This window comes from Drosophila eugracilis, unplaced genomic scaffold (genome assembly GCF_018153835.1).
Source record: "Drosophila eugracilis isolate 14026-0451.02 unplaced genomic scaffold, ASM1815383v1 contig_90, whole genome shotgun sequence".
Classification (NCBI taxonomy): domain Eukaryota; kingdom Metazoa; phylum Arthropoda; class Insecta; order Diptera; family Drosophilidae; genus Drosophila; species Drosophila eugracilis.
Window position 1 is genome coordinate 4,325,653 of NW_024573812.1, and position 24,794 is coordinate 4,350,446.

The following is a 24,794-nucleotide window of genomic DNA, read 5'->3' on the forward strand; positions in this document are numbered from 1 at the left end:
GTGGATCATAACACTTTTATTTTTGGCTATTGAACTCTCAGTTCTCCCTAAAATAAATCAAATGAGTTGTTAAAATTCTCTGAATTCCAAAGTATAATCCCTCATTGAAACTTAACAAAATATATATTTTTTTCTTATCGTGAATACAAGTCAACTGATAAAATCAAGGCCCAATAAATTGGTTTTGCAATTGTGCTAGAAGCACTTGCGATGGACTATAGTGGGACCCACTTCCTCGTATTCCCTGCTATCGATCCATGTATTTTGGAAGCTTGTGAGCGAGGAGAGTACGGAACCACCTGTCCAAACAGAAAATCTGCGGTCTGGACTGGCATTGATCCTAATCCTTATGGACGCTGGGGTCATTTTATTTAGCTCTTGCAGGAATCTATGTTCGATATTGCGGAACATGGAAGTTCCGCCGGAGAGCACTATATTCGCATATAAATCCTTTCGCAGATCCATGTCGCAGTTGTTGATCGAGTGTTGGGTGGCCTTGTGGATGCCCATTACCTCCTGGCCCAGCAAATTGGGCTGGAAAAGAGCCTCCGGACAGCGGAATCTCTCACTGCCCAATTGAATCTTTTGACCATCGGGCAGCTCATAGGTATCCTCCTGTTGTTCTTCCCTTTTAAAATCCTCCAGCTGGAGATTCATTTCCTGGTCATAATTCATTGACACATAACAAAGTTTCTCCTTAATATCACGTACGATTTCCCTTTCTGCAGAAGTATTCATTTTTAGGCCCTTCTCCAAGAGCAACTTGCATAGATAGTCAGTGAGATCCCGGCCAGCTAGATCGACACGAACACAGGCATGGGACAGGGCAAATCCTTCGTAGATGGGAACCGTGTGGGTCACACCATCACCAGAGTCTACAACGAAGCCCACAGTGCGCCCGGTGGCGTAAAGAGAGAGTACAGCTTGAATGGCTACATAAAAAGCGGGAACACTAAATTGCTCAAACATAATCTCCGTCATCTTTTCTCTATTCTTCTTTGGGTTCAATGGGGCTTCGGTAAGGAGAGCCGGCAAGTCCATTGGATCCACCCGTAACTGCTCATAAGTGTGCTCCCACAGCTGCTCCATATCATCCCAGTTAATTACAACACCGTGTTCAATGGGATATTTAAGGGTAAGTATCCCCCTTTTCCTGGCTGCCGCATCGCCAACAATGGTGTCATTGATTAGAGGATCAACCAGGACATTTAAGTGTCGCGGCCTGCCGACAATCGAGGGGAAGACTGCGCGAGGAGCGTCTTCCGCTGAAAAGCCGGCCTTAATTACCCCAGAACCATTATCTATAACCACAGCGGTTTTGTGAGAAGGGCTATTATGCTCGCTGCTCATTACTCCAGATGCTGCAGAATATAAAACTAAATAAAGCCTATAAGTGTTAAGGAACTTACGTATTTGTAGATTTTTGTAGAGAATATTAAGTGCTCGTTTATCCGTTACATCGATTGTGATACGGGAAGGTATATGAAATGTCGACATGTTGTGTGCTATGTTGTTGTGTCTGGATGCTTTCAGCTAAGTGGTTTTCAAAAGACATAAAATTCATGGGTAATTTCGAATTTGGCGCCTTAGTAGGTAGTGCTGGCGGTATTCGGTATATTATTTCCTAAACAGCAGTTAATCAAGAATTATCGATATTTGAAAGGCTTGAAAATAGCTAAAGAAAATATATTTGAGGATTACATTTGTACCAAGTATTTAAAATTAAAATGTTTGTTATTTTTGCAAAATGAAATAACATTAAACACATTTTTATATATCTTACTTTTGCAATGTAGCCAAAAGACAGCTAACCTGACAACAACAACACATTTATTTTTATTTTCGATATTTTCACTACCTGCCCATCTCTAGAAATAATTTGTTCAAGAAAGAAAAGCAAAAATCAAGTAGGTAAGCCTTGTTTTATTTCGAAATAAAACTCTGATCAAACCTAAGTTTAATTTGCAGTTGTATAATTTGCAAAGATGTTTGTGGCCCGTAGAATTTCTCAATCAGCAAGGTGAGTTACAGGGGAAAAGTGGGAAAAAATGCCAAAATCGATGCCGGTCGATTACATAAATAGCAACAAATGGCGACCCTGATCTTGAGGATATTATAAAACAAAATATGCTTAACCCATTGTAGCCTGGCTGTACGCGGAAAGCACACCTTGCCAAAATTGCCATACGATTATGCCGCCCTGGAGCCTATTATCTGCAGGGAAATTATGGAACTACATCACCAAAAGCATCATCAGACCTATGTCAACAATCTAAATGCCGCGGAAGAGCAGTTGGAGGAGGCCAAGTCGAAAAGTGATACCACCAAGCTTATCCAACTGGGTCCGGCTCTGCGATTCAATGGCGGTGGTCACATCAATCATACTATCTTCTGGCAAAACCTTTCGCCCAACAAGAGCCAACCTAGTGAGGATCTGAAAAAGGCCATCGAATCGCAGTGGAAGAGCTTTGAAGAGTTCAAGAAGGAGCTGAGCACTTTGACCGTGGCGGTTCAGGGCTCCGGCTGGGGCTGGCTGGGCTACAACAAGAAGTCTGGCAAACTACAGCTGGCTGCTCTGCCCAACCAGGATCCCTTAGAGGCCTCCACCGGACTGATTCCCCTCTTCGGAATCGATGTCTGGGAACACGCCTACTATCTGCAATATAAGAATGTGCGACCATCTTATGTGGAGGCCATCTGGGACATCGCTAACTGGGACGACATCTCATGCCGCTTCCAGGAGGCGAAGAAGCTTAGCTGCTAAATGTAAAAAGCGGTTATCTATGTCTAATCTATAAGCATCTGCGGATCGGAGATCCCAAATTGTAGTCTCAGTTGCAGCTAATAAATTGGTAAAAGCTAGCAGCTAATTCATAAAATAATTGGATAAAAATTATGAGGGAGCAATTAAAATTAAAAACTTGAAATAAAATTTTAAGGATAATCTAGAAAGATTTTATTTTGAATAGACTTACTTTGAATAGTTTAAAAATTAAAAATCTAAATTTGCACATTTTCCAACACTGGCAACATAGTGTCACCTCTATCAAATCAGCTGTTCGCAAACAAAAACAAAAGTCAGCCTGCCGCGGAATTGGGGGCGGAAAATTGACATTTCCCTGTGAATTTTCCCGAGCTTGCGTTCGCGCAGCTGCAAACAATTTTCCAGCACGCGTATCCGAATAACCGAATGGTAATGATGGGACAAATGGCCAGCCGCTGGCAGAGTCGTTTGTTGCCTGTTCGCGTAATGGCCATTCTCGAAAATTGCCAGAACTTTTAAAAACGAAACAAAGGAAAACCATTTAATTTCCTGTGGGCGGTGACGAAAAGAAAGAAAAAACATTCAAAAATTTAAACCCTTGAGTGCAATAATAATTTAAGAGTGATTGTGAGTGTTTGTGAGGAAAACTTTAAAGGAGGAGTTGCCATTTAAAAAAGTGAGTAACTAACATTAATACTTTATTAATTCAAACAAAATATAGAAAAAAACACTAGTACTGAAAGTAATTTCGAATTATTTTGTGAAAAACTCCACTTGACTGTATTCGGGAGATTGTGTGAAAAATCAATATTCCATAGCTAGTTGCCCCAGAAGTGCGCACGCATCTCCCTTGGGGTAGCCACTTTTCCGACTTTCCTATCCTGTTGCGGATCCTCCTCCAGGTCCTTTACCAGCTGTCCGCCCCCTCTTATTGTTCTAAAAATAAAACCTCTTGACTGTTATTCGCGAACCTCCCTGAGCATATGGTGCAACCTGTCATCCATATACAACGTTGATATCCAGACCATCCAGAACAAACGCATTTATGCGTTGCGACCCACGCCTTTTGGTATTTTATCGGCTCGTCAATTGACGTCAGGAATGGAAATCGAGTTACCAGGAGGGGTTGGTTCTATAGTCGGCATGGTTCTGTATCCAAGCAAATCCATATCAAATGTTTGCCGACGGAGAACCTCTGACCTTTGACTGATGAGGAAGAGTCTGAAACGACAGCCTTCACCTCGATCTGCGACTCACTCAGTCAGTGCATCCTCGCTCAAGTGGCAAATTTGTGTGGGCGGATATATGGTCCATCGCACAAAGGATGTTTTATGTCTGTCTCTCTGTCTGCTTGATTGTCAGGCGTGGGCAGCGGATTTTCCTTCAAATATCCTCTTTTTGAAGGAGTACTTTGTTGTATAGTTGAAAATCATCAATTATCTATAAAAAGGTCAAAGGTTTATTTTCTTTGAAGGCAAAGCTTAATATTTTCAAATATTATTATACAAATATTTTACAATCTTTCATATTCTAAAATGATATTTTTTCTCAGTGCTAAAGGGTGCGTCATGTCCACAGACACTGGAGTGTGATTATAGTGACCAGCTTGATTGAGAGATTAAGTGTGCAGTAGATTGGAGTGGGATTAGGCAGCTTGTTTGCTAGCGATTGTTGTTTGTTGTCCTAATAATAGGGCAAATCTCAAGCAAGGTCTCACACTCTTCGACCCTCGGGAAAATATTCTTTTATCAGCTTTAAGTTCAACTTAAGTCCAGTGCCTTATGAACAAAAGAGTGACCCAAACGAAAGGCTTTTGAAAAACCGCAGCTTACGAACCGCCCCATGAAGTGGCTTCCAAAGTGTCATGAATAAATAAGGCAAAATACTTATACAAAAAAAGTAAAAAGAAGCAGGATCCATGGCAAAAAAGTGCCCAGTGGGGTTCCGAGCAATAAACATAAATTTCCGCAGAGCAGCATTAAAAAGGAAAATGGTAAGAGTGGGGAGTAAAACTCACCTGGACGCGAAATGGCTTCCTGTTCTGACAATTTTCCCCTTGTTTATTATTAATTGTGTTAGCCAAGGAAAAGGACCAAAAGCTTGTGGTTGTCCGAAATGATTTATGTTACCTCTCTGGTCTGCACTTTTAAGTGTTCCTCATTGCAGTTTTTGCCCGGTTTTTTTTTTAAAGGCGTGGCAGCCGCTCATTGCGGTCTACTTCATCATTACGTGGGGTCGGTCAGCTCCCCAGAAAAGTAGGCAACAAAAACCGCTCGAAATGGAAATCACTTGCTAATCAACGTGTCCTGGCAGCCGCGTGTGTGCAAATTATATCCTACATATATGGAGCGACAGCTAGGCACCGAAAGTTACAACATTCCATGCCAACATCGGTGCTGCTCTGCGTGGCAAAATAAAAAAGTTACAGAGTGAGAAAATTTGCTGACAAAAGAATAGAAATTGGCAACGAAACTACAGAAAAATATATTTTTTAATCCTTTTTTTTTTTAAAGAATAATATAAAATGTTTTAAATATATTTATTAATATTAATAATCTATAAAAGTAAATAGCTGAAAGTTCTTTTCTTAAGGATTTTCCCTCTCTGTAGCAGACGTACTGAGTAAACAAACCTTGAATTTATGAGAACCGAAACAGAAATAAAAAAAAATTGGGAAGTGGGAGGAAAAACAGGGCCTGGCGTGGAAGTCAGGAATGTTTGGCTCTTGAAAGATGATTCACCATTTGGTTCGCTCTTTCTTCCTTCCTTCCTTTCTTCGTTCCATCCTTATGTCCTGTTCCTTGCCCTCTGCTTTTTGGCATTCCCACTACGTTGCGACGCGACTGTAGCCACTCACATACAAACATTTTCCTTGGATGACTCATCCGCCATTTCAATTTGCTTCTGTATTGGTGTGCTACGACTGTGCTTGTACGTTTTTGCGTGGGGCAGGCTTTCCTCATCGCCTTTCTCCTTTATTTCTCCACCATATTTTCTTATTTTTTCCCCACGCTTTCATTGCAATGACTTAAATAACCAAATCGCATTTATCGTTTATGTTCTAGACTTAATGGAGGACACAAACACATCTACATTTTGAGCTTTAAGTGTCCTGGGGGCTTTCAGAGAGCAAACGAAAAGAAAAAACGGACGGAATTACGAGAGGTTTTTATATACACGTGTCTGTCATTCTAAGAGCTCTTACTCTCCTCTTTCCTCTCAGTCATAAATGTCATTTAAGCTGCGGGAAGTTGAAAATTGAATTTAAATTTAATTTCGAAGACTAGCCTGTGGCTAAACAAAAAGTGAAGTGCATTTAAGCCACACTCAGATGACTCATACGCTGTGTGGTCTGTGGCTGAAGCTTAACGTTTTAATTGCTTGATCCTGGCCCAAAAGAGTCAGCGAACTCGAATGATGCAGCGGAAAATTGAAATGTTTTGGCTCATGAACTGTCATTGACATTCGCTGGTGGAAAATCCTTAAAGCTGTTGGTGAAAAAAAAAGGAATTGCGCAGCCAACAATAAACGTCAACGACCCGGCTTTTCCCACTCTTTTCCTTCATTTTCCCTTAGCCACACACGCGCTCGATATTATTTGGTTTCCTTTCAGTCTGTGTGTGCTTTTCATTCCTCTTCTCTGGCTCTTCAATCCCGGGAAAATTCTGCGCAGTAATCACAAAATCTCAGCAAGGTGTGCTTCAAAAACTAATAAGTATCAGAATTCTACATTTTGAAAACTTTAAGGGAATACTTTATTTTTTTAAGTAGAATAAAAGTAAAAAAGTATCAAGTTTAGGCAATCACTATAGTAAATTTTTGACTAGTATGAAATTTAGAAAATGAGATTTGTGAGCGTTGTTCAAGTTTGTCCTGCATCTAAATATCGCCAATCGCAGCTGAAACTTCAGGGTCTTCAATAATCGAATGAATAAATTCAGCATGAACTAGGATAGCGAATAGTAAATAGATCATATAAACAGCTATCGAGTATACTCCCATCGATCGGCGAGCGAAAAATCCAAGAGTTGTGGACCACAGAAGTATGGTAATTAGATTTATATGGAAAAACATATAAGCGAATAAACCATATCGTTCCATTTGTTCACGATCGCTAACCACATCACCTAAAAAACTTCTAACATATATAACTGCATTTCCCGTAACGACGATAGCTAAAAATGTATTTTATTATATTAACACTTAAAATAAATTAAAAGTACTTACTAAAAAAAGGACCACCAATGGCGGATGCAAATGCCATTTTTGGATAGCCTTGAAAAGCCACAGATAAGTTAGCAATTAGCGTACCCAAATTTCCAGTAACAGCCTTTACCGTAGCACCCATAAAGTCATCATCTATGGCCATTAAGTTTCCAAGTACTTCGAGTACTCCGTCGATTTCCGTTGCGCAGATAAATATTAAGGTCATGGAGCCAGTCAGATTCATTATCATAAATATCTGGAAATAAGTATCTCATGATTTGTTAGACGAAGTCTGTGAAGTTATCCTCTGATGTGTCTCACCCAGTGATAAGCTGGTGGCACATCAGTCCTCGAATGGATGAGTACGAACACAGCGATAGGCACGGTGATTACAAGAGAGTAAGCTCCATATACAATCTTTTGATCCAAATCCGAGTACCATAGTCTATTTCTTTTACCTTGTAAAATAGCTACGGTTGAAAAAGAAATCAACTAATTATTTGCCATTTCAAATGCTAGTCTTAGTTTTTATCTGTGACAATAATAATGTATAGAATAGTTTCCTCTTGAAAGTACTCACACATAATGGCCGAAATGGATAAAGCCGGATTTACTATCACATGAAGGCAGTTTAGTAGCTTGTTCCAGCCATGTTTTTTCAATTCATAATCCACCAGTGGAATGCATAGGGTGCAGATGATATCGGCTGGTGCCCTGAGCAACAAAAGGACCCGATTGAGCATATCAGCCTGCCGCCAAGCCTGGCACTTGATGGGCCTTAGTGCTAAGAAAAAATCCTTGAAGATTCTCGCATTCTTCGGGTTTCTTCTGTCGTAGTCTGCAATTCTGGAGTAGTGTCGGTTCAAGCTCACGCGAGTATTTCGCACCATTTGCAATGTGGTGTATCGAATTCTGGTTATCGAGAGCTGACTGCTTTTCTCATAAAACTCCACTTCCCTATCTTGGGAATAGTATTTATATCTTTTCTCTAGCCGTTTCAACAATAATTCGTTTTCCGGCGTTAGTGCTTGGCCATTAAGCTCATTTATTTGTTCTACCGTGGCTAGAATAATAATTAAGTAAACTATAAAATTGTATTTTATTAAAACAAAAAAAAACATAAATGCTTACATCTTAAGGTTTTCCGCAATAAGTAAAAATCTGTTATATTGACAATTATATAGGCGACGTAGACCATGAATACAACTGAAATTATTTACAGTTTAAATATTAAGTCAATAAATACTTTATGATATATTAATGTTATTTTATAGCTAAAGCATATAGAAATAAGAATCTTTAGAATTCTTAAATGTTTACTTACTGAGAAAATAAGATTCATGACCGTGAGAGGTATGGGCTGTGAGAACAATGATTAGGTCTATCATTGATGCTCCACAAATTAAAAATAAAATATCCCGAATAGTTTCGTAGCCGTTCATCTTAAAGGGAGATATATAGCATATTAAGCCACCGGAAATCGTTATCACAAACAAGGCAGATGACAAACTGTTGGCAAACACGGGTGCTCTTTCCTTAACGTGGGCCAAGTTAGAGAATAGATCGGCGGAAGAGTTACCAAATGCCAATAAGGTGACACCCGCCAAGTGCTCGTTCATATGAAGGCTTTGGGATATGGCTTTTAGAGCTGGGATATAGCTATAAAGAAGAAATTAATAAAAAATTAAAATAAATTTGCATTATAAACTCTTTTAACTTACTAATCATTGATCGTGTGAATCAACATAACCAGTATTAGAAAACAGATCCCCACGAATATGTTTACAAAGATTACTTTCTCGAAATCATTGACGCACTTTAGATCGCAGGATAGGAGTTTCATGTATGGTACCAAATTGGTGGTCAAATTGCAGTCCACAGCTTGTTGGACAAACGCGCATCGCTCCTCGTAGGGAAAATTGTTGGCTGCAAAACAACTAACCTTTAACCAAAAGTTGTCAAATTCGCTATCCATAACATTGGGCTTAACATTTTTGGATTTTGTTTCTAGTTCAGCGGCGCGAGACATTGTAGTATTTATTGTTAGCAAGCCGAAATCTGTGTAATATGTGTGTTAAGTGGATAAAATGTGACACTTTTGCTGGGATTACTTTGATCATTTCAGTTCCTAAAGTTGTAACTTAATTGCTGATTTGACTGTATGTATTTCTGATATTAAGTTATTTTACATTTTTATTATTTTCTTTAAAGCAGCAACACTTTTAAAAAGAAACATTTAACGTTGCAAAGAGCTACATCAGTAGACTTTCCTCTTCCAGTTTTTCCTTTTAACATATCCCAGCCGTCAGCCACATCCTTCCATACCATCCCACTTCCTAACAAAGCTTCAACATCCAACTTTTTTACTGTCCTGCCACCGTCGGCGTGAGATTTCAATGTCAATGTAATTACGCCGGAGAAGTATAGTATACAAATGAAAGCCACCGAGTACCATAAAAAGCCAAAGCTTGTCCTGCGTCTCGGTGCGATGGGAAATCAATAGAAAGAATTCATTTTACGTCATCAGCTGGTGGATATAGTCGTCGCTATAGCCACTGTGCCGGTCGAATGGCTCATAATAAGATCAAACATTGGGTGGAAGTGCCACAGTGGCTGTCTGGAAAAGTGGACACCTTGCGTTAATAATGAAATTCTTTGTGTCAAACGGATGACAGGCGCGGGGGTATTTTGTTATTGTGGATCTCCCCGAGCTTTATAGATGAAATTTATGAAATTTTTCGCATACCCATATACACCTCACAGCCCACACAAATACTCGTAGATATATATATATATAAATTTTCCTCCACACAACCCCTGCCCTTCCAGTTTGTCCCCTTTTGGATAACGGCGCATGCGTTTCATGGAGGGCTGGTCGTCATATCCTCTGAACTTTCCCAGAGCTCACTGTGTCGTCTACCCTTAACGGGTGCAGTTCGTTCTGGTCTCGAATCGTGCGCGAATTTATTTCCAAAGGCCCTCCGCTGGCTGGCCATCGATTTTGTGCAGAAAAACCCAGAGTTTTCCCCAACGAAAAGTTGACCAAAAATTGTTAACACGGCATAGCCAAGTAAAGCAACTTACAAATTATAAATAAAACAAATTATCTGAGTGGCAAATTCAAGTTTTTATCTAATTTTTCCCGAAAGAAAAGGAGTGCAAAATTTTCGCTGTTATACAGAAAGCCAGACCCCTACATATACACATATATATTATATATATATATCTGTAATCTACAGATATATATGGGAGCCTATATATATAATAATCAAGAATCCTTAAGACAAGTCAAGACGAAGTTACGCGAATGTGCGCTTTTGGTTACTTATTGTTTTTTGCCCTATTGTTAACAACAATTTTGGTGCTGTCCATCATTTTTGCCACCACCTCGAAGCGTTCCATGTTGGATAGCTTTATACTAGTATTCAATTACACACAAGAACATCAGCCAGATCAAGAAATGCAACAACAACAAATGGACTATCAGCAGCAACCGCAAATGTTCTTGAAACAGAAAATATTTTGAGTTCTATAAGTTCCAAAAAAGAAAGCCCCGAAAAATAAAACGAAACAGAAAAAAAATAACAATTGGTAAATGCTTCAAAATATATTTGCAAAATTTCATCAATTCGCTCGACCAAACATTTCAAAATTCTCGAAAAAACATAGCCCATAATTTCGTTTTACATAATTTTGATTCGCCACTTATTTCCTTCCCATCCATCATCTATGTAGCAGAACAGTGGCCTCCAGAAAAGTGTACAAAGTATGTGTGTGACTGTGTAGAGTGTAGAGATTTGCTGGCTTGGTGTCCATGGCAAAGGCAACTTGAAAATTTATTAATAAAGGTCAAGAAGAACCCAAGCGAAGGATATTGTTCACGGCAGAGATGGTGTGTGCGCGTGTGAGTGCGGTTAGAGGTCCTTTGCATATGGCATTAAGTGCCCGCCGTGTTGCCCCCGCAGGAAGCCATAAAAGAACCAGAATATGACGCAGAAGGGCAATGAAAGCGAAGTAACGCGAAGGACCTCGAGTGTTTTGTTCGTTTCTCAAGTGCAAATGAGGGTTGACAGGAGTGACGAATAAGTTTTCAAGTGCCTTTAACCAGGTGGTAATCCGAGTTCAGGATAACAAGATGAGGACTTTCTGGAAAAGGATATAGCTGGATTTATTTTATTTACAATTTTTTCTTTATATATTTTTGTGCGCCTTCAACTTGCGTCAATTTGCATTTCATAAAAAAAAATTTAAAAAAATTAACATTACACAAATATTTTGCATATTCTATCTCACTTTCGCTCCCACTCTCTGTCTCTCACTCTTTCTGATTCTCTCAACTTTCTCTGCCTTCTCTCCACATTTCTCCTGTCCCGCGATTCTGCGCAATTCTTACTGTGTAGACTTTTTACTGCAGGCTGTTGCACATTTGCTTTGACAACTTGGCCCAAAAGCAACTGAACGAACAAAAAAGAAAACATAAACAAAAGTATTTTGGTCAGGTAAACAAAGAGAGAGAGAGAGAGAGAGAGAGAGAGAGAAAGAAAGGATGAGAAAGAGAGGAATTCTCACAGCTGCGCATTAGCCGGGAAATCATTGGAATAGTTTCTAAACTTGGTCTGACAATATTTCAGGACTCTAGTGTAGGCGAGTTAAAGAATTTGCTGGTCAAGTGAAGGAGCTACTGAAAAATATAAAAATTAAATATAAAAGTGGCTTTTAAAATACAATAAAAAAACGTAACAATTCCAACAAACCATAATTATTAAAGAAAAACGAAAAAGTGCATTAAAAAAGTGTAAAAAATACTTATATTTGTGCTATAATGAACTTGAAGGATTTAATCCTCCTTTAAGCCAGCTATTGTTTGGCCTTAACTAAAGGTAATTTAAGCCATATAAATGTTATAACTTTTCCTGTTAAATACAAAGTGTTACTTTTCTAAATCCCTATTAAAGTCATCCCCTTTTTATTTTTGGGGTGTGAGTGTTTTCCTTTATTCTGTCTTTTGTATTTGCTTGATGACTCATTCGAGTATTGGCCGACACTCGTCTGCGTTTTTATTGGAAGCATTGTGGATTGTGGAATTTTTCCCTTAGCTTCGAGAGTATGTTAGTTTGAGTGTGTGTCTGTGTGAGTCAAGAGGGTTGCGGGTCATACGAAACTATTTGCATAAAATCTTAATTCAAAAAAGTCGAAAAGTTACTGCAATTTGGGTGACTGGCCTTTAAATTTATGAATTTAAAGTTGAAAATGCAATAAAATCATATTTACATAAACTTCAATTATCGCTTTTCTTATACTTTTTCTCTTCGATTTTATAAGTTTTATACGAATACATTATTGTCTAACAAAGTTTAATCTTTAATTGTGTTCTTAAAAATTCATAACCTTAAATCAAGATAAATCTTAAAAAGAACTAAAGTTCTTCTACTTAATAGAAGATATTTATTATAAAACATTAGCCAATACATTCAAACCCCAAACCCACAAGAGGAAAACCAATTCTCATCCCCATCCCTGGCTTCAATTGAAATTTCCCTGGCGATTTGCCGGGGGCATGACTCATAGTTTCTCGAACAACCACATGAACAAATCGTGGACTTAGTACATAACCATAAAGTTGGGGGCAATTATAAAATGTCAGTGCTGGCAGTGGAAGTCTCGGGGCAATTTACAGCCCCACTCGAATGTCTTCAATCACTATAAAGTATTCCCTTTCCTTTAATTCCACTCCAGTTAATAGGAAACCAGGACACCCACTGAGAGGCACAGGACAAGATGTCGTCCGTTAAGGTGGCGGTGCGAGTGCGCCCCTTCAACTCGCGCGAAATAGCTAGGGAGTCAAAATGCATCATCGAAATGGCTGGAGCCACAACGGGTAAGAGTCCCTTAGAAAACTTTACATTTTTCTAAGCTAAATTTATAAATATGAAACCTACTTTCAGCTATCACCAATCCAAAGGTGCCGCCCAACACAAGCGACTCAGTGAAGCGCTTCAACTTTGATTACTCCTACTGGTCACATGATGTAAGTTTAACATAAAAAACAATATGTATTTCTTACTATAATACATTGTTATATAACAGCATCACGATGCGGACTTCTCCACACAATCGATGGTCTACAAGGACATTGGCGAGGAGATGCTGCAGCACTCCTTCGATGGCTATAATGTCTGTATTTTTGCATATGGCCAGACTGGAGCTGGAAAATCATATACCATGATGGGCAGGCAGGAGGAACAGCAGGAGGGCATCATTCCCATGATATGCAAGGATCTGTTCACTCGCATACAGGATACAGAGACCGATGATCTCAAATATTCGGTTAGTTTTAAGAACACCCTTAAGCTTTTACAATTTCTAACTTATTATTACTCATAGGTTGAGGTCTCATACATGGAAATCTATTGCGAGCGAGTGAGGGATCTGCTGAATCCCAAAAACAAGGGCAATCTGCGTGTGAGGGAGCATCCTCTCTTGGGTCCCTATGTAGAGGATCTTTCCAAATTGGCCGTCACTGATTACCAGGACATTCATGATCTCATTGATGAAGGCAACAAGGCTCGGTGGGTTTTTATTAATAAAATAATTTAAAGTTCATCTATTAACTTATTTGATTTGATAATTTTCAGAACTGTGGCAGCCACTAACATGAACGAAACCAGTTCCCGTTCCCATGCCGTCTTTACCATCTTCTTTACTCAGCGTCGTTATGACACCATGACCGATTTGACCACAGAGAAGGTCTCTAAGATTAGCTTGGTGGATTTGGCTGGTTCGGAGCGAGCGGATTCTACTGGCGCCAAGGGCACCCGCTTGAAGGAGGGAGCCAACATCAATAAGTCTTTGACCACTTTGGGCAAAGTTATCTCAGCTCTAGCAGAGGTGGTAAGTTTTTAGTGTTTATATCAACTTTATTGATTGAAAAAATATGCTAATGAAAAAACTGTCTCTTCTTGCTGCCTTACTACTATATAGTCTGTAAGTTTACCTTGCTTTCTCTATATCCTTTATACTTACTAATATATTTGGTTAACTTTAAAAGGCTTCTAAGAAAAAGAATACCAAAAAGGCAGATTTTATACCCTATCGCGATTCAGCCTTGACCTGGTTGCTGCGCGAAAACTTGGGAGGTAACTCCAAGACAGCTATGATTGCAGCTATCTCACCAGCAGATATTAACTACGATGAAACACTCAGCACACTGCGGTAATTCTTATTAATTAATTAAATTAATCTAAAAACTTAATAGTAATTAATTATAGCTATGCGGATCGTGCCAAGCAAATTGTTTGCAAGGCTGTGGTCAATGAAGATGCCAATGCCAAGCTTATACGCGAACTCAAGGAGGAGATTCAGAAACTACGAGATTTACTCAAAGCCGAGGGCATTGAAGTCCAAGAAGGTAAGTCGGGACTAGTCTTGAACTATTAAGTTTCAGTTCAAATACCTTCAACTAAGCTAGAGTACATTAAACCCAGCCACACATTCAAAACTTACTCGCTACACTAGAAAAAAGAAAAAGAAACACAACAAAAGAAAACCCTGCCTAAGGTAGTTATAGTCATAGTCTAGTAATGCTAGCTAAAAAAAAGAAAAGAAAAACAAAACCAAACCCAAACCTATTTCGTTTAGGACCCGATGGCAAAGTGGTGTGTGAGAAGCGCGATGCTAATAGTAAGTAAAGCCAACAGAAATTCAGCGCTAATAAACAACAAAAGGCTTCACATGCAACCAAAAATGTTAATAAATAAATATGCAAAAAATAAGAACAGTGCGTTTCAGAGCTTGTTAGTTGATATATATCATTCTCTCCGAATGTCTTCCTATGGTAAATGGGATATATAGTTTTGAAACGCACTGCCATTGTAGTTTAACCACTGCCAATAATCTTACATTTCTCTCTGTGTGTGCGTCTATATTGTGCTGTATCGTCAAAGCTTCTAAACAAACCGCTTCAGGACGAATATATATATATATATACGATTATATTATAACCAATACGATAATCACAATCGTGTCCTCTTTATGTTGCCCTATAATAATACACCAAAGAGACTTTATTTGAGTTGCCAAAGTCTAAAACAGAACGACAGGCACCGACTCCTCGCAGTCCGCACTGCTTCAAGGCTAGAATGTGGAAATGCCCGAGTTAATGCAGTAGTCCCCTAAAATAACCATAAACCATTGGCATTCGCTTCGTTCCGTATAAAACATATTATCAATATCCAATCTTTATGTATTTCATAAACTTATAACCTTAGCACGCTTATCACTGCGCTTGTGACATCTGTAATGATCAGAGATTCTTTGTTCTAATCCAACTTTCGTATTTACAGAGGACGAGCTCACAAAGTCGACGGTCATCAAGTCACCTACTAAGTCACGTAATCGCAATGGATCCACCACGGAGATGGCAGTGGATCAGCTGCAGGCCAGCGAGAAACTCATTGCAGGTAAGTCTCTATCATAAAGTCCTATCTGATCTTTCAATCCAATCATATTGATTTCACTATATATCTAACCCCCATAGAACTCAACGAGACTTGGGAGGAGAAACTCAAGCGTACCGAGGAGATTCGTGTGCAGCGAGAGGCTGTCTTCGCCGAGATGGGCGTGGCCGTCAAGGAAGATGGCATCACAGTGGGTGTATTTTCACCCAAGAAGACCCCACATCTGGTTAACCTTAACGAGGATCCCAATCTGTCCGAATGTCTGTTGTACTACATTAAGGAAGGCTTAACCAGGCTGGGAACCCATGAAGCTAATGTTCCCCAGGACATTCAACTCTCTGGATCGCATATCCTCAAAGAGCACTGCACCTTTGAGAATAGAAATAGCACGGTGACCCTGTTGCCGCACAAGGATGCCATAATCTATGTTAACGGACGCAAGTTGGTTGAACCAGAGGTCCTTAAGACCGGATCTCGTGTCATTCTGGGCAAGAACCATGTGTTCCGCTTTACCAATCCGGAACAGGCACGCGAATTGCGTGAGAAGATCGAGACCGAGAATGAGGCAGAGAACGAAGTGGAGAAGACCGATACTCAGCAGGTGGACTGGAACTTTGCCCAGTGCGAGTTGCTCGAAAAGCAGGGCATCGATCTTAAAGCTGAAATGAAGAAGAGATTGGATAACCTGGAGGAGCAATACAAGCGGGAGAAACTCCAAGCCGATCAGCAGTTCGAGGAGCAGCGTAAAACGTACGAAGCTCGCATTGATGCTTTGCAAAAGCAAGTGGAGGAGCAATCGATGACCATGTCGATGTATAGCAGCTACTCGCCGGAGGATTTCCATCAGGAGGAGGATGTCTACAGTAAGTTGATATTAAATAACGTGGAAGTACAAAGTAGTAATTCTATTGTAATCCTTAGCCAATCCCATGTACGAGTCCTGCTGGACAGCTCGTGAGGCTGGTTTGGCTGCCTGGGCCTTCCGCAAATGGCGTTACCATCAGTTTACCTCCTTACGAGATGATCTCTGGGGCAATGCTATATTCCTTAAGGAAGCCAATGCAATTTCCGTTGAGCTAAAGAAAAAGGTAAGACTTTGATCCATAAACTAACTTTGATCCATAACTAAACTATTTTGTTATTAAATATTCTTAACTCCTTTCCATTTCAGGTGCAATTCCAATTTACACTCTTGACCGACACCTTGTACTCGCCCTTGCCGCCTGAGTTGGCCTCAAGTGTTGCTCCTTTGCATCAGGAGGATGAGTTTGGAGCACCACCAGTATCAAAAACTTTGGTGGCTGTCGAAGTCACTGATACCAAGAACGGAGCCACTCATCACTGGTCCCTAGAGAAGCTACGGTAAGTACTTCCACATCCAATGAACCATTCCGGCTCTTCCCTCACATTCATTCTTCTCTGCACTTTGGTTGAAAATTTTCAAATTTAAAGCTGGCTTTCGATTTGAGTTGATTATTCTTTGATTAATACGTGCATGGTGGTTGTAGTTCATGGATTCTAGTTTCTATCAAATGCTCTAGAATTTGTTGTTTCATTTTTCGTAAATGTAACTTTGGCTGTTAACGAAGCGAAGATCACGCCGCCACCATTTACGCCTCAAGTCTCATCGCCATCATCATTCGCCAAAAAGACCCGACAGCTTGTTAGGTTTTCTTCGAATCAAATGTTGATTTGTACTTTTTCGGTTTTTTTTTACTACGAATCCCTCAAACCCCACACCACCGACAAATCCTTGATCCCCCGGATTCCCATCCCAAAAATCATTTTTCGTACACAAACAAGCTATCGCCTCGAACTGATGCGACAGATATACAATGTCGAGAGCCCGCCATCGTCCATGTTGTTCGATACGTCCGGCATGGAGACATTAAGCGGATGGATCGCATCAACCAACCAAGATCCACATCTAGCCGGACAGCAGACACAGCTGCTTCCAGTGGAGCAACCACCAGTCGAAAGCGAACGGGGCCGACTCACATTGGCCAATCTGATACCTTCTAGGTTTGCTTTGACCGCAGGTTTCATTTGTATATAGACGTGTAGAAACAAACTATCCTTAGTTGTAGTTGCATGGCTTTCCATATTTGGCTTCTGATCTGGGTTGGGTTTACGCTTGTTGTGACGCTGCCCACGCACTTCTCTCTCAACCTTTTGCAATATTAAATTATTATTATTTATCCAATAAAAAGATATACTTAATTTCTTGTTAATAATCTCATAAATCTATTTTTTAGGCAACGCTTGGAGCTGATGCGTGAGATGTACCACAATGAGGCCGAGATGAGCCCTACTTCTCCGGATTATAATGTGGAGAGCCTCACTGGTGGTGATCCCTTCTACGATCGCTTCCCCTGGTTCCGCATGGTCGGTCGCTGTTTCATTTACCTGAGCAACTTGCTCTACCCAGTGCCATTGGTCCACAAAGTGGCCATTGTCAATGAGCGGGGAGATGTGCGTGGCTATCTAAGAATCGCTGTGCAACCCGTTTTGGATGAGGAGTCCATTGATTTCAATAATGGTGTCAAGCAGTCAGCTCGTTTGGTTTTCAATGAGGACGATGCCAAGCCCAAGTACCGAGCCCTCAACGAAAAGGATGATGTGCAGCGCTATATTGACAATGGTGGCTTGGACACCAAGCTAGAGGGTGAGTTTTCAGGAATAATGGTCAGTTACCATTCAGATTCATATATGTAATCCCTAACAGAACTTGAGGATGTTGATTCTGGTCGTGGCATTGACTCCAACTCCGCTTCCGAGTGCCATGAGAATGCCGAAGAGCCTGGCGAGCATTTGCAGGTGGGCAAGGAGTTCACATTCCGTGTCACAGTACTCCAAGCTACTGGTATTGGAGCTGAATATGCTGATATCTTCTGTCAGTTCAAGTAAGTAATCTTTAAAGGATTCTCTTTGAGTTTTTGGTTTATGATGGATTACCTTTACAGCTTCTTGCATCGTCATGAGGAGGCTTTCTCCACCGAACCTGTTAAGAATTCCGCATCAGGTGCTCCACTGGGCTTCTACCATATGCAGAACGTAAGTAGATCTTAAATTACGTATAATATAATATTCTTTTAATATATATTCTTTCTTATAGATTACTGTACCCGTGACCAAATCCTTTATCGAGTATTTGAAGACGCAGCCCATTATGTTTAAGATCTTTGGGCACTACCAGACACACCCTCTGCACAAAGATGCCAAGCAGGAGTTTGTTTCCCGGCCACCACCACGTCGCATGTTGCCACCAAGCATACCGATTAGTCAGCCAGTGCGTAGTCCCAAGTTTGGACCCTTGCCCTGTGCACCCACGTCCACTGTTTTGGCCAAGCATGATGTTCTAGTTTGGTTTGAGATCTGTGAATTGGCTCCCAACGGAGAATATGTGCCATCGGTTAGTATGGGGACTTAATCTTCCGTGTAGTTTAGAAAGTAATCATCGTTTTGTAACAGGTGGTGGAGCACAGCGATGATCTTCCCTGCCGCGGTCTGTTCCTCTTGCATCAGGGCATCCAGCGACGCATTCGTATTACCATCGTCCATGAGCCCACAGCTGAGGTGAAGTGGAAGGACATTAATGAGCTGGTGGTGGGACGTATCCGCAATACTCCAGAATCATCCGATGAGCAAGATGAAGATGCTTGCGTATTGTCTTTGGGTCTGTTCCCCGGCGAGGTGTTGGAGGTCCCCGGAGATGATCGATCTTTCTATCGGTTCGAGGCTGCCTGGGACTCGAGTCTGCATAACTCGACGCTGCTCAACCGTGTTTCCCAGGGCGGTGAGACCATCTACATCACCCTGAGTGCTTACTTGGAGGTAATACTGTAACATTCCCTTATGTTATTGTTTATTATAAATGTTTCTTCATTCTCAGTTGGAGAACTGCGCTCGCCCAGCCATCATCACCAAGGATCTCAGCATGGTCATCTATGGACGCGATGCTCGCACCGGACCACGTTCCCTGAAGCACCTGTTCTCTGGACAGTATCGCAATCCGGAGGCCAATCGCCTCACCGGAGTTTACGAGCTGGCACTGCGCAGAGCATCCGAAGCAGGTAGTCCAGGTAGCAATTCTCATTGTAGTTGTACTCGTACTCAGTCTGCTTGCACTCGCTTGTCGAATCCCCGGAGCTGAACCCCACTCACTTGTTAACTTAATGCCTTTACAGGTGTGCAGAGGCGTCAGCGTCGAGTGTTGGACACCAGCTCCACTTATGTCCGTGGTGAGGAGAATCTCCATGGCTGGCGGCCAAGGGGTGATTCCCTAATCTTCGACCATCAGTGGGAGCTGGAGAAACTCACAAGGCTAGAGGAAGTTGGACGCATGCGACACCTGCTTTTGCTGCGTGAACGTCTGGGCATGGACACCAATCCCAATCCGACCACGAAGACCGAAAAGGACGTTTGCAATCTGGCCGCCCGAGCAGCCACATCACCCGTACACATGGTCATTCCACAATCACCGCAGACACCGGTAAAAGATCCGCAGCAAATCATTCCAGAGCGGGAGTACAACCAACGGGAGCAGGATCTCATGCTCAAGTGCTTGAAGTTGGTGCAGGGTGAGCTGAAATTACAAATCCCCCAGGCTTTTCCAGTTGCTAATCTTTGAATTCATTAAAGGACGCTATACCAAGAGCGAGGCTAACGATACGCAAACCCAATCGGATGTTTCACCCAGCGATGAGGGTTGTGCCGACATGACCGTCAGCTGCATCTCCAGTAATTCCATGGAGTAAGTAGTCGCTTAACCTCTTCGAATCGCATCCCATCAACACCACCCATCTTAGTTAGCTTGCATCCATCTGGCTTTCTTGGTTTATTAGAACAAATAAAATTGGCACGACACCACAGCACACCACAAGCATACATCAGATCACATCACACTAACCCCCAAACACCCACATCCATCTAAGTCATTCCATCTCACAAAAACACCCTGTACACTCCCTTCTTGCTCTGGATCATCCCTTTTGGACAGTCAGAGCGAATGGTGCAGCCCTTTCGCTGAATATTGTAGACAAATCCATGTTTGCAGCGGCAGGGCGGTCCACAAAGCGGTACGCAGTACTTGGAGCGGTATTCACACGTCTCCGGACAAACACCGGCACAGCCCACATAGGTGGAGTTGTGACAGCAACCAAAGTAGAAGGGCTGCTTGATTAGCTTCTCCTCTGGCAGTGCTTTTCTTTTCAGTGCTTTTATTTCATCTTTTGATTGAATCATATCCCATCCTTGCTCCAGACTATTAAACTCTTCAACACTGTTTCGGTGAGGTTTTTCCATAAACTCCTCCTCATCTCTCAAAGCATCTAAGGGATCTAACGTCCGAGCGGTGCGATAAGTATAAGCTTCAGTCCCTGGAGGTTCATTCGGCGCAGTTACCACATCTTCTAAAGACGCCTCAGTAATGTCTTCCGGCCAGGTTGCTTCATCTTCATCGCTTCCTTCTGCCGTTACTATATTGTTTATGAAGAAAGCCATTAGGAGTACAGATAGAATAGACTTGGGACATGCCATTATCAAGAGATGTCTTAAAACTGAGACTGAGAATGGTTTCACGTTTAAGAAATCATTGTTCCACCTTGTGGCAGTGTAAAATATTGATTCGCTTGAGTTAATTTCTAAGTAGAATTCAGTTTTCCTCAGATTTTCTAAAGTAACACAGTAATAAGAACAAACAATCTCAAAGGAAATGTTCAAATTAAGACTTTATTTAAGTAAACTAATAACATTTTAATCCAATATTCTGGCTTCTACTGAAATACACGATGAGTTTCCACAACTTCTTGTGTTACATCTTGAGGACAATCAGTTTTTAAAATGCAGAGCTCTTGTTTTTCGTTAAACACATATTCCGGCTTACATTTGCAATTCACTCCGCAATATGTTGGGCACTTTAGTGACTTAAAGGCACAGGTTTCGGGACAAACCCCAGCACACCTCACCATGCTGGCATTCTGGCCGCAAAGGACCGGAAACGGATTCCAAATGTAGTTCACGCGACCCGGATCCGGGTCCACTTCATGGTTTATAACTGTTTGCTCAGGAATGCCAGTTGCCCGAACCGAAATCATTAATAAAGCCGGCAGCAGCAGCAGCAGCCAACAGAGAGACTTTAACTTAATCATCCTAAGAATCAAAAGCAACTGAAGCTATAAAAATTGATTTCCAACTATTATTGCTACTGCTGCCAGCTGTTTCCCTGTAATTGCCCTTCATTCGCATCACAGCAATTGCAAAAACTAACAAAAACCAAACACCACCTCATTCATTTTCCTAATAACTCGAGATACTCAAAAACAAAACTTCCAATATTTTATTTGTTTGTTTTCCTTTTGGTTTTCTTTTACACAATTAGAAACAACAAATTTGTAATTCGACGCAGGTAATTTTCTGTTCTATCCAAAGAACCTAAAACCTAAACCAACTTTTCAAAGAGACTCGGGCTAATTATGTTTATTTCCTTAAATCAGATTATGTTCACCGGATCGATCAGATGCACCCAACGGCTGGGAGGCACCTGCTCCGGCTACCCAGCCGGCTCTTCCGCTCCGTCTCTATGTACCGGAGTTGGAGGAGATTCGCGTGAGTCCTGTAGTTGCCCGCAAGGGTCTGTTGAACGTCCTAGAACATGGCGGTTCCGGCTGGAAGAAGCGCTGGGTGGTAAGTTTTTAATGGTCTATATGGTACTTAGATTTGGATCTTAATATTATATATTTTAAATTAGATTGTCCGTCGCCCTTATGTGTTTATCTACCGCTCCGAGAAGGATCCCGTTGAACGGGCTGTCCTCAATCTGGCCACTGCTCATGTGGAGTGCAGCGAGGATCAGGCGGCCATGGTCAAGATACCCAACACATTCAGGTGGGTTAAGTTTATTGGTAATAAATAATTTCTAATTTCTAATGATAACTTTAATTTCTCAACAGTGTTGTGACCAAACATCGTGGCTACCTCCTGCAGACCCTCGGCGACAAGGAAGTGCACGACTGGCTGTATGCCATCAATCCATTGCTGGCTGGGCAGATCAAGTAAATGAAAAATTGAGATGTTTTCCTTTTCGATATTAACTATATAATTCCATTAACAGATCCCGCCTGGCGCGACGAACTTTGGAGCCGGCCAGCCAGACGGCCTCCCAGATTCAGGCCAATAATGCGGCGAATGCCAACAGTGCGAATAAATGAGATACGATCACGATGGAGTCCGTTTTGGTTTACTGAGACGCAGGCTATGGCTGGCTGCAGCGCCTGAATATCGCCCGACGACTGGTCAGACGAAGATCACAGCCAACGACGACAGGGGCAGCAGCTGGCAACTGATTGATATATATAGCTTGAGGGATTCCATCGAAGGAAGTAGAAAAAATAGATGATTGTTGCTAGGGCAAAGCTGAGGAAGCAAATCGAAATCGAATGAGAAAATCAGAGATATTGGGAGGGGCAGAAAAGAGAGAAACCAAATGCAAAGCGTACGTAATTATTAAGTAGTTGAACAACCAGTTTATGGATTATATTATGTATTTTGTGATTAGTTGGCCATGGCCGAAAGAGTAGGCATTAGCAGCTCCAAACAGAAACGATAGCCTACTTTTTAGTAACTTCCCGTTTCGGTTAAGTTCTTTGACAATTTTGTAAATAGCTTTCGTTTGATTCGATTGTATAAATATTTGGCATTAGTTTAAAAACGGATCGTTTAGTTTGAGTTTCCACGTGATATTATGTTGATCAGTTTTAGAATATGTATTATTTTTTGTTCTCAAGTATGCGACAATTATGTAAAGCTTCTAATATGCAAACCAAACACACACACGTATATGCATTTTAATGGAGCAAAACTAAAGCAAAATACAGACATATATATATAATGGAGGAACTATATATAATGAATTAATGTATAAAACCCTATATATTTGCTGTTTATACACAAATTTTCATGTACTTGTATCTTCTATTGTTTAACTTAAAAAAACAAAAATCGAAGAGCAGGCAAACGCCTGAGGAAATATTATGATACCAAAAAACAAAATATGTGTGTGTTAAAGGAAAGAAAAGAAAGACCGTACAGTATATAGGATATAGGAGACGTGAGGTATAAGCTCAGCAGAATTGCGAAATCTCTATAAAGGTAACGATTATTGTTAGATATATACCAGAACTATATGCGAATGAAAACTATTTTACACACACCAGAGTTACGAACCATGAAATCGGCGCTGCCATATTAACAGCTGCCCCACATTTGTCAACTGTTGACGGCTTTTAAGGCTTCTTCCCCCACACAGACACCCCCTAAAAAAAAAAATAAACAACAGAATGTTTCGCTTCAATAATGCTCCCACTCGGAACCACCTGCTAAAGCTTCAAGCAACAAGTTACGGAACAACCAATTGTAGTTTTGATAAGAATCTTTAATTAGTACGCAATGGCCACCTGTACATTTCCCAACTACCAAAAGAAATCAAAATCCAAATTTTGCTTTGCTTGCGAAAAAAGAGTGTTTCTCAATATATAAAATTTCATTTGCATTTTTTGCCTTCGGTTAATGGACGAGCTTAGGTCAGGTTAATGGATCAATCGGGAGCTTCACTTGTGCCCGGATCACAAGGCTCGAAGCTCCCCAAGTTGTTGATGGGATCGCTTTCGTTGGTGTTTGGAAAATAAACACCTAACGTTAAGCGTTCGTTTGCTGGATCGGATAATACGTATTATCTTTATTTTGGAAACGTTTTTCTTCGAACTGAGTCGGCGTTCTGTTTAATGGGTTTTGTGTTAAATTGTAGCAAAATGTAAACATTTGTTAAACTATTGAATTAATTTCGAATTGTAAAATATTAGAGAATTGTAATTACAATAATCATTATACGAGCATATTATATGAATACCCTATGTAATAACCTATTTTGGCCCAGTTTGAATTTAACAACCAAAAAAAAAAAAAAAAAATGAATTGCACACACCAGAAAAAAAAAATAAATAAGAAATATATATAGAGAGCTATATATTAGCTAAACGAGTTAACGAGCAAGAAACTCAACTTATATATGCGTATATATATGGTACAATACATTTCAAAATCTAAATCTATCTAAATATGTACATCGGCTATATATCAATGTATGTAAGAGATGATGATTGCCTGGCAACCGTTTCAAAATGACAGATTAACAGATTAAATGATTGACGAGCGGAGAGCAGAACCAAATGCGGAGCAAATTAATGGAAATGAAATGAGAAAACCTATGCTATGTGTATGTATAATCCAAAACAAATTGATATATGCCAGGGCGTATCACTATTAAAGAAATATAAAATAAAACGGCTTTAAATAAAATCTGTAAAATATCA

At 40.6% G+C, this 24,794-nt stretch overlaps 7 protein-coding genes across 16 annotated transcripts; 3 read left to right on the plus strand and 4 right to left on the minus strand.

Annotated features, from left to right (window-relative positions):
• Nucleotides 1-36: 36 nt before the first annotated feature.
• LOC108113063 (actin-like protein 53D) lies at nt 37-1,524 on the minus strand. Its single transcript, XM_017223499.1, has 2 exons — nt 1,410-1,524; nt 37-1,361 (listed from the first exon to the last, which is right to left on the minus strand). The coding sequence occupies exons 1-2, from the start codon at nt 1,495-1,497 to the stop codon at nt 196-198; spliced, it is 1,254 nt and encodes a 417-aa protein (XP_017078988.1). The 5' UTR covers nt 1,498-1,524; the 3' UTR covers nt 37-195.
• Nucleotides 1,525-1,849: 325 nt separating this feature from the next.
• On the plus strand, nt 1,850-2,862 carry LOC108112183 (superoxide dismutase [Mn], mitochondrial). Of its 2 annotated transcripts, none has more exons than XM_017221992.2 (3): nt 1,850-1,911; nt 1,969-2,020; nt 2,146-2,862. In XM_017221992.2, exons 2-3 carry the CDS (start codon nt 1,986-1,988, stop codon nt 2,762-2,764), a joined length of 654 nt encoding a protein of 217 aa, XP_017077481.1. In that variant the 5' UTR covers nt 1,850-1,911; nt 1,969-1,985; the 3' UTR covers nt 2,765-2,862. The 2 variants fall into 2 exon arrangements, with proteins under 2 accessions (XP_017077481.1, XP_017077482.1); XM_017221993.2 differs by having other exon boundaries at nt 1,851-1,907.
• Nucleotides 2,863-3,086: 224 nt separating this feature from the next.
• Nucleotides 3,087-24,789, plus strand: LOC108112714 (kinesin-like protein unc-104). 7 transcript variants are annotated; one of them, XM_017222941.2, is made up of 27 exons: nt 3,087-3,440; nt 12,707-12,848; nt 12,916-12,998; nt 13,058-13,297; nt 13,355-13,539; nt 13,606-13,861; nt 13,952-13,954; nt 14,019-14,182; nt 14,239-14,378; nt 14,609-14,650; nt 15,313-15,429; nt 15,507-16,289; nt 16,348-16,514; nt 16,598-16,788; nt 17,682-18,091; nt 18,152-18,329; nt 18,390-18,480; nt 18,542-18,838; nt 18,898-19,260; nt 19,319-19,508; nt 19,614-20,006; nt 20,068-20,179; nt 21,806-21,832; nt 21,921-22,110; nt 22,175-22,311; nt 22,377-22,478; nt 22,538-24,789. In XM_017222941.2, exons 2-27 carry the CDS (start codon nt 12,749-12,751, stop codon nt 22,632-22,634), a joined length of 5,058 nt encoding a protein of 1,685 aa, XP_017078430.2. In that variant the 5' UTR covers nt 3,087-3,440; nt 12,707-12,748; the 3' UTR covers nt 22,635-24,789. The 7 variants fall into 7 exon arrangements, with proteins under 7 accessions (XP_017078430.2, XP_017078429.2, XP_041675690.1 ...); XM_017222940.2 differs by lacking the exon at nt 3,087-3,440 and adding an exon at nt 11,501-11,850; XM_041819756.1 differs by lacking the exons at nt 3,087-3,440; nt 13,952-13,954 and adding an exon at nt 11,741-11,850.
• On the minus strand, nt 5,482-9,188 carry LOC108112716 (mitochondrial sodium/calcium exchanger protein). 3 transcript variants are annotated; one of them, XM_017222949.2, is made up of 7 exons: nt 8,692-9,169; nt 8,295-8,629; nt 8,102-8,176; nt 7,551-8,033; nt 7,292-7,440; nt 6,992-7,226; nt 5,482-6,939 (listed from the first exon to the last, which is right to left on the minus strand). In XM_017222949.2, the coding sequence occupies exons 1-7, from the start codon at nt 8,997-8,999 to the stop codon at nt 6,644-6,646; spliced, it is 1,881 nt and encodes a 626-aa protein (XP_017078438.1). In that variant the 5' UTR covers nt 9,000-9,169; the 3' UTR covers nt 5,482-6,643. The 3 variants fall into 3 exon arrangements, with proteins under 3 accessions (XP_017078438.1, XP_017078437.1, XP_017078439.1); XM_017222948.2 differs by having other exon boundaries at nt 7,551-8,054; XM_017222950.1 differs by lacking the exons at nt 5,482-6,939; nt 6,992-7,226 and having other exon boundaries at nt 7,361-7,502; nt 7,551-8,054; nt 8,692-9,188.
• LOC108112720 lies at nt 10,035-11,711 on the plus strand. The gene is made up of 2 exons (XM_017222955.1): nt 10,035-10,561; nt 11,602-11,711. Exon 1 carries the CDS (start codon nt 10,278-10,280, stop codon nt 10,494-10,496), a length of 219 nt encoding a protein of 72 aa, XP_017078444.1. The 5' UTR covers nt 10,035-10,277; the 3' UTR covers nt 10,497-10,561; nt 11,602-11,711.
• On the minus strand, nt 20,201-21,027 carry LOC108112717. The gene has a single exon (XM_017222952.1). It carries the CDS (start codon nt 20,962-20,964, stop codon nt 20,371-20,373), a length of 594 nt encoding a protein of 197 aa, XP_017078441.1. The 5' UTR covers nt 20,965-21,027; the 3' UTR covers nt 20,201-20,370.
• On the minus strand, nt 21,137-21,779 carry LOC108112718 (accessory gland protein Acp62F). Its single transcript, XM_017222953.2, has one exon. The coding sequence runs from the start codon at nt 21,573-21,575 to the stop codon at nt 21,201-21,203; it is 375 nt and encodes a 124-aa protein (XP_017078442.1). The 5' UTR covers nt 21,576-21,779; the 3' UTR covers nt 21,137-21,200.
• Nucleotides 24,790-24,794: the final 5 nt, after the last annotated feature.

What these genes read in the sequence shown, in the direction of transcription:
- LOC108113063 (XM_017223499.1), bottom strand. Translation starts at nt 1,497, where the DNA reads ATGTCGACATTTCATATACCTTCCCGTATCACAATCGATGTAACGGAT. An exon ending in CTACAAAAATCTACAAATAC is followed by an intron (nt 1,362 to 1,409) that starts GTAAGTTCCTTA and finishes TATATTCTGCAG; the next exon opens with CATCTGGAGTAATGAGCAGC.
- LOC108112183 (XM_017221992.2), top strand. Translation starts at nt 1,986, where the DNA reads ATGTTTGTGGCCCGTAGAATTTCTCAATCAGCAAG. An exon ending in AGAATTTCTCAATCAGCAAG is followed by an intron (nt 2,021 to 2,145) that starts GTGAGTTACAGG and finishes AACCCATTGTAG; the next exon opens with CCTGGCTGTACGCGGAAAGC.
- LOC108112716 (XM_017222948.2), bottom strand. Translation starts at nt 8,999, where the DNA reads ATGTCTCGCGCCGCTGAACTAGAAACAAAATCCAAAAATGTTAAGCCC. An exon ending in TCATGAATCTTATTTTCTCA is followed by an intron (nt 8,177 to 8,294) that starts GTAAGTAAACAT and finishes AAATAATTTCAG; the next exon opens with TTGTATTCATGGTCTACGTC. An exon ending in CATTGGTGGTCCTTTTTTTA is followed by an intron (nt 6,940 to 6,991) that starts GTAAGTACTTTT and finishes ATACATTTTTAG; the next exon opens with CTATCGTCGTTACGGGAAAT.
- LOC108112720 (XM_017222955.1), top strand. Translation starts at nt 10,278, where the DNA reads ATGTGCGCTTTTGGTTACTTATTGTTTTTTGCCCTATTGTTAACAACA.
- LOC108112714 (XM_017222941.2), top strand. Translation starts at nt 12,749, where the DNA reads ATGTCGTCCGTTAAGGTGGCGGTGCGAGTGCGCCCCTTCAACTCGCGC. An exon ending in CCGTTGAGCTAAAGAAAAAG is followed by an intron (nt 16,515 to 16,597) that starts GTAAGACTTTGA and finishes TTTCCATTTCAG; the next exon opens with GTGCAATTCCAATTTACACT. An exon ending in ACGGAGAATATGTGCCATCG is followed by an intron (nt 18,839 to 18,897) that starts GTTAGTATGGGG and finishes GTTTTGTAACAG; the next exon opens with GTGGTGGAGCACAGCGATGA.
- LOC108112717 (XM_017222952.1), bottom strand. Translation starts at nt 20,964, where the DNA reads ATGGCATGTCCCAAGTCTATTCTATCTGTACTCCTAATGGCTTTCTTC.
- LOC108112718 (XM_017222953.2), bottom strand. Translation starts at nt 21,575, where the DNA reads ATGATTAAGTTAAAGTCTCTCTGTTGGCTGCTGCTGCTGCTGCCGGCT.